The 14697-nt window shown below is 34.7% G+C and overlaps 1 protein-coding gene across 1 annotated transcript; it reads left to right on the top strand.

Moving 5' to 3' along the window:
- The first annotated feature begins 3661 nt into the window (after positions 1-3661).
- On the top strand, positions 3662-14291 carry gipc3 (GIPC PDZ domain containing family, member 3). The gene is made up of 6 exons (XM_024279048.2): positions 3662-4129; positions 6336-6521; positions 7127-7307; positions 10253-10362; positions 12137-12218; positions 13799-14291. Exons 1-6 carry the CDS (start codon positions 3839-3841, stop codon positions 13948-13950), a joined length of 1002 nt encoding a protein of 333 aa, XP_024134816.1. The 5' UTR covers positions 3662-3838; the 3' UTR covers positions 13951-14291.
- The last annotated feature ends 406 nt before the right edge of the window (positions 14292-14697 follow it).

Genomic DNA, 14697 nt, shown 5'->3' with positions numbered 1-14697 from the left:
TGTTGACTCAGTTTTGTGGATGATGAATTATTGCGTGCACAAAAAGAATAACCAATCAAAAACTGAGGACAACATCCCACCTAATGAGCTGGTCAAATTCAATTAGTCATAAATGTATTTGGGGAAAAAAGTGAAGTTTTAGCAATGTACACTGAAAGATGAAATTGCTTGTCATGCAAGACGCAATTATTCCAAGCAACATAACAATCAAACTCTTATGCAAAAGGTTAAGTTATATGCTAGACCACACACTCTGCTAATATTGGCAGAGTGAGGCCTAGGATCTCGTCAATATTTATAAAGAACACTAAATATATCAACTCCTCAGAGTGAATGAGCTGAAAGTTGCAAAAGAAAACTATTCAACAAATGCTTGTGCAAACACTAGAAATGCTTTGACTCACTTTCATTTACGTTCTGCCTCTGCATTCTTTCACTCTCATTCTTGCACGATCGGAATCATACTTTGAAAACCGTTAACGTAAAATACCACGGTCTTTAGACCTGAAGACAAACCGGTTAATTATCTCTCTCTTTGATGTTTATGAGTAAGCAAAAAAAACAAAAAAAAAACGGCACGACGGATTTGCAACTGATAAGTGAAGGTCAACTCAGAAAGTCTGATAACAGATGTGTTTAGGCCAAATATATTTGGAGGTAAAGGTTAGTTTCACATCATGAGTCTGTTTTTAGTTTTTTTTTTTATATACCTTCCTTTTTTTTCAAATAGCTTATAGTGTGGTCAGGAAATCCAGGCCTGTGACGCACATACACCTGGAGTCATGCGCATTCAATCACAGGTGCACAAAGATGCTTAGAAAGGAGGACAAAGGAGGGCAATACAGACTGGATATCTCCAGATAATACATTATTTTACTTCTTGTAGTTTTGTGTATTGTAGATGCAACTTTTACTGAAGCTGAAATATACAGATTAATTGGATATTTAGTGTTAAGACAATCTAATTGTACCTACAATCCTATACAGTTAGTCATACTCACCATTTTATTTAACAAGTGAAAGTAAGCAGGTGTGTTTAGGAGAGGTGTGGGTTGCTGATGGCATACCACAAGTATGTGAGTTCCGTGCATGAACGGAACTGACTTTTTACTTTGAGAATGACAGAAAACTGCCATGACATTTTTTTTCCACTTTCACGAGTTTTTCTTCACACAAGAGAAAGAAACCCTGTTAAAATCAGATGATTCTGATCACAGGGTTATTTCTAATGCAAAGCCTTTCTGTCATGGTGTTTCATGCCGACTTCAGAGCTTTATGTAATGAATTTCCTTGATTTTTGGTGTTTTGACAATTAGTGGAATCTCCCCTTTAAACACGTCTGCTTTTAAGTTTTTATTATTTTTTTCAAAAAATGTTCAGGGGTTTTCAACAGTGGAACAATGAGGTTTTTTTTTATTACAAACAAACAAACAAAAACAATGTGTTTACCATCAGAAGTTAAAGTAAATAAAAACCAAAAAATGGGAAAAATATATTTTTTCAAAATAACACTTAAATTGTGGCATAAAATATGACTGTCGATGATGTATTTCCTCCAAAAATCAATAATTGGTTAATTAAATCACCAGTTTCCTAATTTTGTAAAAGAAAAAAAGGGGAATATTAAACCTTTATATAAAATTCTTCAGAATAAGAAAAACCTTATTCTATATTTTTATCAATTGTATAATCATTTTTGTAATTTGTGATAATGCTGTTTTAGCCTAAGTACAAAATGTATCTCGTTTTTTTTTTAAGATGTAGTAATTCATTAGAGATTAACCTTTGAGTTGTGGCGCAGAAGTTAGCATCTGCTAATTTCCCAGCATTCCTTTGTTTACGCTATGAGTGCCTAAAGTGGGGCCCACGGGCTAAATTTGGCCCGGTAAAGGTTATCTTTTGACCTGCCAGGTCGTGGCTACAGAAGCTGAGGGCCGTTTAGTTGAGTCTTCTCATTAATTCTCAATGGTATTCCAAAACTCTACGACTGTAATATACTTACGGCTTTTGGGTCACGCTATTAGCACTTTCTTTGCCTGCTGGTGTGGGTGAAACAACCCACAAGTGAGTCAGCCCTGGGGGGTTTTTTGTGTTAGAAATTCTCAAGAACCTTCACAGCCACTTCGGATGCTTTTAACGGCCTTTTTACCTCACCATGACGGAGCGGCAAAAGCAGCGGCAAATGGATAAAGTCAGAAGGCCAGCTCCACGTCTCTCATTAGCATCCCAGTTTGCTGTTTTTATTGGAATAAAGTTTGTTTAGCTTGCTCTTGTTTTTCAATTAAAAATGTCCAGTGAGCCCTTGCTGTTAAAGGTTTCAAAGAAAAATGTTATTTACTTTTTATTCTTCCTAATGTGTGTTACCTTAATGACTACAGAATAAAAATAAATACATTAAACCAAAGTCTTTAGTTTCTCCTTTCATTTTTTGACATGCAAAAAAAACATTGTACTTGGCCTGCGGACCAGGATCCCATTTAGATTTTGGTCGTTTGAGCGAAAAAGTTGGGACACCCCTGGTTTACGCTAGCTTAAACTACCTTGTTAGCTTGCTTAAGCTAGTTTAAGCTTAAGCTAGCTTTAGATAGCTTGTTAGCTTAATCCCAAGATAACATTTACGTATAAAAATAAGAAAAGAAAGCTCAGACGAGGAAAAAAGATGTTAACAGATCTATTTGTCTGGAAGTCTGCATCAGAACTGTAGCGGAGAAAGGAGACTTTGACCCGCCTGTGGCAGCTGCGTTACAAGCCTGAGCTTTTTTAATCGCAGGTTTTTCCTGAACTATTACGATATGAATAAATAAATACTCATAAATGCAGTTTTAATCTTAAATGGTTTTATAGAAGTCCTCCATCATGAGAATATGTTAAAAACACCCAAAACACAATTTTCATTGGAGTAGATCTTTAAAGGGTAACCAAACAGTGAAGTTGGAGGCTGACTCCACCCACAGCTGAATTTTGAAAATCCAGTCAGGGGGTGGGGCTGAGGAACAGGACTGTTATCATTACAGGAGCTGCAGATCATGACGTAGGACTTCAGAAATGACGTGGAACTTAAATGGTTTGACCAATCACAAAATTCAACTGTGATACCTCGTTTCAACTGTACACAGACGGTTTTTGACTATTTCTTTCAAGAATAAAACAAGTTTATTTTACTTTGTAAAAAAATTGGCAATGACCAACAGATAGTACTTTTAAGCCCCATTTATGGGGGTCAACAGTAAAAAAAAAAAAAAATGGATTCCTTTAAATTAAAGCACCAACAATCGACATCTGTTCATCGGTCTCAACTGTCATTTTTTTTGAGCTGGGTTAAAAAGGTCAATGTGTCAATCTCTCAGAAACCTCTTTTATTCAATGAGTCCTGGCAGTAGAGGCTGTTTGCTGTCTACCCAAGGATATCGTATTACAACCAACACTGGGACGCTGTCTGTCTGTGGCCGACTAGTGTTATTTTGCTCATGTGTTCTATATTTAAATAAATAGATGGCAGTAAATGAACAATGTGTTGTTATTCAGTTAATATTGGGCAAAGTTTCTGACCGGACAAGAATAATAATAAAAAAAAGTTGTACATGTGTTTTATATGTTCTCTCTGCATGAGCTGCTAAAGGTTCAGGTGTAACACATGCAAACTCCAATGGTGTTGGATTTCTACCTGGCAGCTGATGTTACCAAGCTACACTCATTATTAATTCATCTGTTTTTCACCCCAAAGCTCCAGACAGTTGGTTGACTTAGTGTTTGGTCAGGGAAGTTTGGGAAAAGACACTATTCTTGTTTTTTCGTCAAAGAAGTGCACCAGCGGTGGACCCAACCTGAACAGGAGTCGATGCAGAACGGGGAGACTATGAGCCCCAAGGACTCTGAGGAAGCAGGGGCAGAGACCACCGAGGAGCGGAATGCCCCCCGCCAAAACCAGGGGAGTATGGAGCCCACAGCGCCTCCTCTTCCTCCTCCTCCTTCACCGCCGCCACCAGGACCACCAGAATACCTGAGACCCCGGCTTATCTTCCACACCCAGCTGGCTCACGGGAGCCCGACAGGCCGCATCCACGGATTCACCAATGTCAAAGAGCTGTATGCCAAGATCGCAGAGGTGTTCAACATCTCCCCCTCAGAGGTACAAATGACACACGAATCCAGACGTCTTTTCAGTTTGATGTGTAAGAAGGATATATGGGTGAAGGTCAGCTTTCTTGATCCAGACAGCCAAAAATAAACGTGTAAAGTTTTCATTCTAGGCCTTGTTTTTCCATGATGCGCTATTTTAAATCATTTGTTCTTCCTAGCTGGTCAGACTTTGCACTCCTGAGACAAAAGTCAATAGAAATAATCAATGAGATAACATTTTATATTCAGCAAACACACATACAAAACAAAATCAAGGGATAATAATACAGATATTGGTCAAAATCAATACTCAATAAGTATCTGGGATGATTATTTGCTGGCAAAACTTCAACCAAAAAGTAAAAGTTGACCATAAAATATGAAACCTTTTCAACATATCCTTATCATCATCTCTTTTTTTAAGCTTTATTTAAAGCTATCAAGCCGTTTGCTGTGTTCAATCTTATTACAACAGCTCATAAATCCGGAGTCCTTGAGACAAAGCCAAACTTTCAGTCGGTCGAGGACTAAATGGAAGCTCTGTATCTTAACTGTGTTGTACAGTAAACTATCAAAAGATTTGTGTGTGGAGATCAGTGCATTTATTTTATATTTTTGACGGACATTTGTGGGTCCAAACATGCAGAAAAGCTGGTAGTTGCACAGTAAATGTGTGAATCAGGGCACACATCTTTATTATGTTGAAGAGATTCTTATCAGCAGTGGAGGCCATCCTCAAACCCTTTTTTTGCCTGCTTTTGCACAAGCATGACACATGAGTTTTCTTCTTACAGCAAACAAGGACAGTTGACTTTGCCTAGCAAACGTCAAACACATTTTTTTTTATGAAAAAGCAAAAAAAAAAACCTTAAAAGTACTATGTAATCACAGTGGATTTTACAGAACTTGTTAATGTTTTTTAAAGCTTTGAATTCATTTACATTACATAAATTGGCTAGACACCACAGCTTTGTTTTTCTTACTGGAAGCTGCTGACCCGATGCTCTTCCTCCTCCAATTTCTATCTAGGAAATGCACCTGTTGCAACAAACAGGAATGACCGTAGAACATCAGAAATAGAACAAGTGGACATTTGCATTCCCACAAGGAAACACAAATAAAGGCCGTGCTTTCCTGTCAAACATAGTTTGACTTTTAAAAAACTTCTCAAAATAACTAGGTTTGCACAAAAATAATTCAGATATTTGCATGTAAAAGTTTCTGACCTTGAACTTCATGCAGACTTATGTATAATAGTTGGAACTATCAGGCAGTTAACAGGTGATAGTGAGGAGTGCAGCTGTTAGCTTGACCTCTACGGGCTGAACAATGGCAAAGGTATCCATTTACTGTTAAATCACATGACGAAGACCTTGAACTCCAGACTGTTGCTGCTGTACTTGCCAAAAAAGCTTACTATGAGAGGAAATGCTTTGAGATAACAGTCCACATGTGTTATCTTGGATTACCTTATTATCACACAAGACTTGACCTTTATACTGACTGCAGAATAACAGGTTTATTATGGACAGCTCTGTTTGTTTTCTTTAGATTGCATGATATAAAAAAACAGTGTTTAAATGGGACATGCACTGACTTGAAAAGTCTACTAAATTGCAAACATTGATATTATTAACATTTTTTATAATATTAATTGATTGTAGTCTGATAATGAGATTTATTTTGTCATTTTTTCTATTGATTCTGCCATAAAACGTTAATTACACAAAAAACTTTAATTTGCTCATTCAATAGAAGGATCATAAGAATTCTGAGAGTCCAACTCTGCTGCCATCTGCTGGTCAATTTCTATATTGCATGGTTTTTGAAATCCTGTTAGGATTTATGATCATTGTTGGAATACAAAATTATTCCAATTTAGACACGTTTATTTGTATATTATATTTTGTGAGCAAAGAACATTTAAAGTGCTTTACATTAAACATTAAAATAAACATCTAAAAGAAGCATTTAAGGGCTGATATTTTAAATATTTTTTAAAATTATGAGTAATGTTTTTTTTTTCATTATGAACATTTGCAGCTTTAATTTAGCTTACAAGATATTCCAAAATACAAATTTTTTAAGTAATTAGAGCAATTTTGACAGAATTTCTTCATAAAATAATTGTACTTTTAAACTGTTATTTTTTTCATTTAATTCTTTATGATTCATTTATTTCCGTAGTGACCAACAACAAACTCTGCTCTCTCCAGATCCTTTTCTGTACCTTAAACTCTCATAAAGTGGACATGCAGAAGCTACTGGGGGGACAGATTGGACTGGAGGACTTCATCTTTGCCCATGTCAGGGGGGAGACAAAAGAAGTGGAGGTGACAAAGACAGAAGATGCACTGGGTCTCACCATCACAGACAATGGAGCTGGATATGCTTTCATTAAGGTCAAGGAGAGATGCTACAGAACATAAAAATATTCAACAATAACAAAAATTCCATCTCTTAATTTAATTTGATTTAATTTAATTTGCTCAGTCCCTGTTGGGGTCAAGGGGTTGCTGGAGCCAATCCCAGCTACCGTTGGGAAAAGACGGAGTAAATCCCGAACAGGTTCACCAATCTGTCACGGAGCCCTAAAAATAGCCAGGAGTAAAATAATTCTCATCTTCAGAGAGTCAGAGCAATCTTTGAGATGAAAGCGAGGTGATTAAAGATTTATAAGCCTTTGTGCAGAGAAGCTCATAAATTATTCATTTTTTTACAGTAACAGGATGACTTCAGCTGGCATATATTTAAAAAAATGATGATTATTTAAACACATACAATTTCGTTTGAGTTAATATAATAATTCAGACTCCTACGACAGATTGACGAACAAGAATGTATCCCTCCTTCATCCATCTGTGGTTAGGATAGGCTCCAGCAGCTCAGTGACCTCAAAGAGGTCAATTTTCTTCTGTTAAATTTTACAAAAACAAATTCTATACAAGAATTTCATATTTTCTTGGCTTGGACCACAATTATGAATCTCACTTTTGCTTTTATCCAGAGGATAAAAGAAGGCAGCACCATAGACCAGCTGAAGACAGTATGCGTCGGCGATCACATTGAAGCCATCAATGACCAGAGTATTGTCGGGTGTCGACACTATGAGGTGGCTAAGATGTTAAAAGAGCAACCTAGAAGCATACCCTTCACCCTGCGCCTCGTGGAACCCAAAAAGGCTTTCGGTGAGTCAGCTGGAAAATGTCCTTGAAGCATGTGTGTGTCTGACTGGTTAATTCACATCAGCTGCTGCTCTCGAAGATATGAATAGAACTACTTAAAGATTGCAAAAGTGTTCCCAGTGGTGCTTCAATTATGATTATGCTATTTTTAGACCAAATCAAAAAGCCTGACATAGTTTCTGCAGGGCAGTTTTAGAAATCAGCCAACAGAGACAGAGAACATTCATCGTTTTAGTTCTTTCAAGTCAATATTAACAAGTGTTCAAATTTGTATAACTACAGCCGTTTATCTACGGAGAAAAAGTCAGAGAAAAGACAACAAGGATGTTAAAAAAGGAAAAAACACATTTGCCTACAAGGGGAATTTCAGAAACAGCTGAAACATCCTCAACCAGCACACACAACCCTTGTTTGACTAATAATTCCATTTTCCTTTACTTCAAATGTCTCATCTTTCAACCAGCAAGCATTAAAACAGAGTCGCACAAAGCACTCAGAACATTTATTATTAGAAATGGTCAAACTTTTAGCTCAGATTGCAGTTGTTTAGTTCAAAGTGAGACAGTAAAAGGACTTTGAGATGCAGACGGAGACAAACCCATCATTTTATGACGGTCAGTTTCAAAGAAATTGTAAATATTTGACCCAAAAGAACCCATTGTTCTGTCCAAACATTTTAGCTAAGGTTTTAACAGTTTATTCAGCAACACAAGTATGCAGACAGATTTTTTTGAATAATACTTAGACCAAACCCTAAAAAAAGATGTCTCATATCTAGAATATTTATAGTAATATTATTTATCACATGATGCCAAAAACACAGAAAAAAAGTAGATTTTTTTTCATTCAACCAAAAGAGGAAAAACCAGATTCTGTCAGCTGCCTTGAATCCTGCTTCTGATGAGCGTTTGCTGTCGCCTTAGAATTTCAAGAGGCTTGAAACTTTAAAAGATTTAGCTATAAGTCCTCCTTGACATTTAGTAGTTTATTGCAAATCCATACATGTTCATTTCTTCCAAAAATGCTGTCAGGTCTGCTCAGTCTGTTGATCAAAAAAGAACCCAAAGGTTTTTCTTCTTCAAGTAAAGCACACATTATAAAAATGTGTTTTTTGTTTTTTTAAAAAGGGTTAATTATGGAATTATGATTTTTTGTGGTTTTTTTCACCTTTTTTTTGTAATGCACATTTTATTTGGATTTTTACATTTAGATTATAATTCATTGCTTTTTTGTTGTTTAAATGCAAATTCTTTTTTGGAAAAAGTTTTTTTTTTACAATATTGTAAAAGAAATATTTGCTTTTAAAGTTGGGCTTTTTTATTATTTAAAAGGGTTCATTTCTATTGCAAATATGGCTGTTTTCACATTTTTGCATAAATGTACATTTCATTTTGGTGTTTACAGTTAAGATTACATTTTACTGCCTTTTTGTTCTTGTTTAAATGCAAATTCATAAGGTATTACATTTTTTTTTTTACGATATTCTAAAAGAAATATACTTTTTACTTTCTGCCAGTGACATCTGACCTGCCTCTGGTCTTGTTTATTGCACAAAAATTTCCAAGTTCAATAATTTCCTATGAGTAACATTTCAATGTTTTATCTACCGCCGGATGAGTGACAGTAATTTCAGATTATTTAAAAAATGTTCTGTTTGTACAATGAAATGACGTCTCTGTTCCCAAACAGAGGACTTCTAAAAATATTCAACAAACTTTTGATGTCACCAAAAATAGAACCATCAGTTGTAAAAAATAATAATAAAAAAAAAATAAAAAATCAACTACATCACAAAACCTTAAAAAAATGTAAATTCCCTTTAAAAATCTTCAGATGAAACATTCTCAAATATTTCAAACATTTAAATTCTTGAGCATCAACAGATACTGGTGCACTAAGTTAAGAGGAAAATTACTCTCTAATTTCAAACAAATTGTTAATGTTTACCCTTTATTAAACCCTTTTCCCCTTGAGGCCTGAATTTATTTACAATAATGAAAATAAAATCACTTATGCTTTTGATTTCAAGTTAATACTAAATTAAGGTAAGTTTGGAGCTAAAGGGGTTTGATATGTTTGTAACACAGGTGCCAAGTACGGTGGCCCTGAAGGGCAAATCACATCAGTGAATCACTCAAAGCGTGTTAAAGATCACAACAATTAAAAAAGCAAAAGTTTCAAAACAGGATTTCATTTTAGGAAAAATAAATCCAGACACTAAAACTTGAAAAACAAAAATAAAAAAAATAAGTGAAAAAGAAAAGTAATTCCAGAAAAAAAAGTTGGAGAAACGAAACAATGAGAAATTATGGGACATTTCTGATTGAATGATGATGTTTGACCATCATTTAAACTGAAAGTTATTTGGCATGAAGCAATGTTGGATTAATTATAAAACTTTATTAGTATGTAGACATATAAAAAAAAAACATAAAAAATCAAACATCATCCAATCAGTGATGTCCTATAGTTTCAATCTTTTTGGTTTTCTTATTGTGTTTTGTTTTTAAACATTTTCTGGAAATTACTTCTGTTTTCTGAAACATTTTTTTTTTCTTTTTTGAGTTTCATTTTGATTTCTCTTGCCTTTTCTATTACTTGTTTTGCTTATTTTAATCACCATGGGGATCTTTCATATGTTTTGTTGATGGGATTTGCACTTAATCACTTGTGAAACAAAGCAGTACATCCTGACAGAAGAATGTGAGAAACGACCTCTGCTTGCTAGAATGTGACGTGCACAGAGTGAATGTATGTGAACGTTCTGCAACATTTCTCCACTGGAAATGATAGGAAGAAATGCTAATAGTTTGCAATCGGTTGATAACATGCAAAAGGACTAAACAAAAGAAGATTAAACTTAAGGGTGGATGACTGTGCTCCAGTGTAAACATGCGCTATCTCTGCACAAAGTGAATTGTTAACAGTCGGCCTGCGTCTGTGTTTAGATATGATTGGAATGAGGACCAAGGCGCCAAAATCCAATGAAGGCAAGATGGTGAACGGGAGGGAGACGCTGCGACTTCGCTCAAAGGGCGCTGCTACAGTTCAAGAAGTGGTGAGGTTCTCAGGAGCTATTGGACCGAAGCAACGCTCACATTCCCTGCTGCTCATCCGCACACAAACAGTTAACTGGTCTGTTTATTTCCAATCAACAAGGCTGCTGATTTTAGTTTTCTAAACCTTGCATTGTATCATTTAACCTTATTTTTATCGGTTTGCACTCATTCAGACTCAACTTACACAGCTTATTAGCTACAGATCGAACCTACTGGAAGTGATTCATGTTTTTATTTAATTTAGTCACTTCAAAAAACTCAAGTTAGTTGCTATAATACACACAAGCCATTGTAGCACCAAAAAGGTAATTCAAGGTAAATCCTCACAAAGAAATTATATATTATGATGATTAAAACAGTAAAATTTCAGTCGAAGCTGCAAATTTATAGTGGTCTGTACCTTCGCTTCACAGCAAGAAGACACTGCTTCTTTCTGAGTGGAGTTTGCATATTAAAAAAATAAAATAATTCAAAATTCTGCTTTATTTGTATTGCAGTTTTTCTGCCAATAAAAATCATTTTACGGTAATAAAAAAATGTGAAAAATTGAATTAATTATTAGTATAATTTATAAAATCAAACTAAAACATGTGGATGTAGACTTCTTTCTATACTGGAGCTGCAGAGCATGATGGCATTAACTTCTGAATTGACGTGGGACTTAAACCAGTAGACCAGGGGTGTCAAACTCAAATTGCACAGGGGGGCCAAAACCCAAAACCCACGATAGGTCGAGGGCCTTTAACTGAATACATAAAAAAAAAGTTAAAATTTCATAATGTACCTTTTTTTTAATATAAATATGAATAAAAACAGATATGAATATTATTCCAGAATAGATCAACCTAAATCATAAAAAACTTTGAACGTTTTGCTTTCTATAAATCATTTATACTGTCAAAATTGGGATGTTACAAGATAACATTGGGTTGTTTATAATATTATAAAATGATCTGGACTTTGACATGTGCAGTAGACCAATCGCAAAATTCAACTGTAAAACTTTTTTCATCCTGTAGGGGGCAGCATACAGACCGTTTTTGACTAAATTTTCATGAATTAAACAAGTCTATTTTAAATAGTCAAAAATGTGGCAACAGACAGCACGTTTAAAGCCCTATTCGTACAGATAAACAGCCAAAAAAGTTGATTTAGTGTTTGGTTACCCGTAAATCAATCCTAAAGCCAGTGCAAGGTTTTTAAAACTGTATAATGTTCTCCTTGTGCATGTGTGGGTTTTCTCTGGGCACTTCGGTATCCTAACACAGTCCAAAAATATGCTCCACATCTCTAAATGTCTAAGGTGTGAGTATAGATAAGCAACAGATTGGTGACCCTTTGAGGGTGTACCTTCCCTTTGCCCAGCAGTACACGGAAAAAAGTGAAACAGTGGATCAATTAACAAAAGCTCTGTAATTTGCTACATTTGAAATTATTTATTTTGCATCAAATTCAAATTTTGAGTTGATAGTTTATGCAACAAAATAATTTAATTAAAAAAAAAAATAAACTGCTTTTTTTTGATTCAGTGTTTCACTTTAGAGTGTAGCTGGGATAGGCTGCAGCATCTCCATGGGATAAAGGGGATAAATCTTGCTTCAAAACTAGCTCTTCTATGTAATTAAATGTTAATGGTTGTATAGGTATAAAACAACATAACACATTGGAATATCACTGGACTTTGCTGATACAGTATTAACAAATAAAAAAATGATGGGATTACCGTCTTCTTATGTCGACAATCACCTCAGTGTTTCTGTCTTTGTTTGGCAGCAGAACGAGTTTGAAGAGCAGGCCACCAAAAAAGTGGACGACCTGCTGGAAAGCTACATGGGTATCAGAGACGTGGAGCTCGGTAAGACCACCCACTGAATGTTTTCTTCATAGAACAGGCTTTGTCTTTCACCGGCGTAAAGTAAAAGACGGGATTTGAAGTGAGAATAGGGAAAACTGTGTTTTTAACATGTTCTTGTGTTATTTTGCTGATTATGAAGGTTTATTTATGTTCAAATTGAATTTTTTTTCACTGTAAATAAGGAGCTAACAAAAAATGCAATTTAAAAAAAAGTCTGAATTACTGCCGCTCTGCAGAAACTATGTCCTAAAAAAGGTTTAGGATTTTGGCTTAAAAACGGCATAATCCTAATGAAATGACCACTGGGAACACTTTATAAGATGATCAGAGTGTCATTTTAAATTAAAAGTTTTATTTCTAAGCACTGAAAACTGGTCACTTCCAACAATACCAACACAGCCACAGTAAACTGTCTGGAAAATTATTATTGGAAGTTTTAGCAATTGTTGGAGTTTGGCTAAATACCAAAAATGCCTTACTTATTTATTTTATTTTTTGGCACTTTTTCTTATTTTTTATTTTAACATATGCCTTCAAGAGATAATTGTAAATCTTTCCCTCATTTTTATTCAACATCCGGATCATTTAATTTGAAATCCACACAAGTTGTTTAGTATGTAGTTCACATGTATTTTTACAAATTAATAAAAGTTTAGTTAAAAAAACACAACTTTTAAACACTAATAACACTAGAGTTTTATAATTTGGAAGTCAAAAAAAAAAAGAAGTTAAGAGAGATTTGAATCATCAAAGGCTGGACACTTCCTTTCACCCTCAAATCTTGCCAAGAGGAAAAAGGAAATCCAAAAGGATTTTACAAAATCAGCCACTTCCAAATGACATATGATCCATTAATTACTGAGATGATTTACAAGATAGCCTTTTAACTAAAACTGCTTTACACACTTGAAGCAAAGGCAACATTAAGTTTAAAGATAGATGACTGATAGGCAACTAATGCCTGAACTTGATTTTCTTCACAGTACTGAGAATCTTTGAGTTCCCAACAGGATCAGCAAGCACATTTTTACTGGAATCCTTGGCATTTTAAACATTGCTGCAGGAATTAGAACAATTTCAAATATTTTATATCTTTTTTTATTACTAAGCCCCCCATGACAATTTTCTTTAACTTATAAAAAAACGTTCCCGCTATTGTTTTAATTATGATTACGACGTTTTTAACCAAAATCCAACAACCTAAATGTCTTAAAAAGCCATTTCTCATGTTTATCTGAAGAATCTCCCCTGTCTGATCATGATAGCTCTGTGTCTTCACTGCTGCTGGATAAAAATGTCAAGCAGTATCAGTAAGAAAAATGCCACACATACATGTTAAAAACTCAAACGTGATTTTCATCAGCGGGGGACTTTAAAGCCCTGTATTGCATTTCTTCATCACAAAAAAATCACTTTAGGTTTATGTCTTTTTTTAAAGTAAGATAAGGAAATAGAAGTTATTCATCTTTATGTTATGTATTATCTCAAAGGAATATAAATGTTACATACAGTCTATTCTAGTCAAAAAGCATACTAAGATTGATTCTTAAACATGCTCGTTTTTTTTTTTTTTTTTGCAGCAACAACCATAGTGGAAGCAGGAAAGGACAAGAAGAGTCCGGACGACTTTGCTGAAGCGTTGGATTCAGTTCTTGGGGATTTTGCTTTTCCTGATGTGTTCATGTTTGATGTTTGGGGTGCTATCAGAGACGTCAAAAATGGCAAACTTTAGACACATAAAGAAAAAAAAAGCTTTAGTAGTGTTATATTTATCTGTAAAAAAACCCAAGAATTATTGTATTCTGTTCTTCGTCCTCGGTTTGACTTCTAAACTCTATTTATCATAAAGATAGTTTCTAACAGTTCATCTCTGGTCAGTCAAACTTAAGATTATTTTATTCTGAATGTAAAAAAGCAACAGAAAACTGCAGAGCAGTTTCACATCCATCTTTATTGTCGTGTGGTTTCATTTACTCGTCAGTGACAGATGATGAAATGTTCAGTCCAGCATTTTCTGATTCACAACAGCATTTCCTTTTTTCATGTTTGATTAAAGATAATAGTTTACACATATCTGTAGGTCTGGCTCTTCTTTCTTTCATGAACCACGAGGAAAGTTGAAAACATGCATGTCTGGGAAAAATGCAGGAAGTTAGATAAGCACCAGTCATGTATATAACAGACATGTTGATTTTTTTCTGTGAAATCTAATAATGACGGATAGTTTTGACTGTTCAAAGATTTAAACAAATTTCTCCCACAAGGAAGATAGAGAAGAGTTACAAAGATGTTCAAGGAAATTTAGGAGCTGCTTTCTTATAAAGAGGGAAAAGTTTTACTTTTGATCTGTAAATAGTTGGAGAAATGTACATGTTGATGATTCTGTTTTTAAAAAAAATAATCTCAACCTCATAATCAAACAAAAAATTGCACACTGTAAAAATGTATTAAAACATGTAAAAGGTATCAAAAGAGGTAT

This window comes from Oryzias melastigma, linkage group LG4, assembly GCF_002922805.2.
Source record: "Oryzias melastigma strain HK-1 linkage group LG4, ASM292280v2, whole genome shotgun sequence".
Taxonomy (NCBI): domain Eukaryota; kingdom Metazoa; phylum Chordata; class Actinopteri; order Beloniformes; family Adrianichthyidae; genus Oryzias; species Oryzias melastigma.
This window is presented reverse-complemented; position numbering and strand designations above follow the sequence as displayed.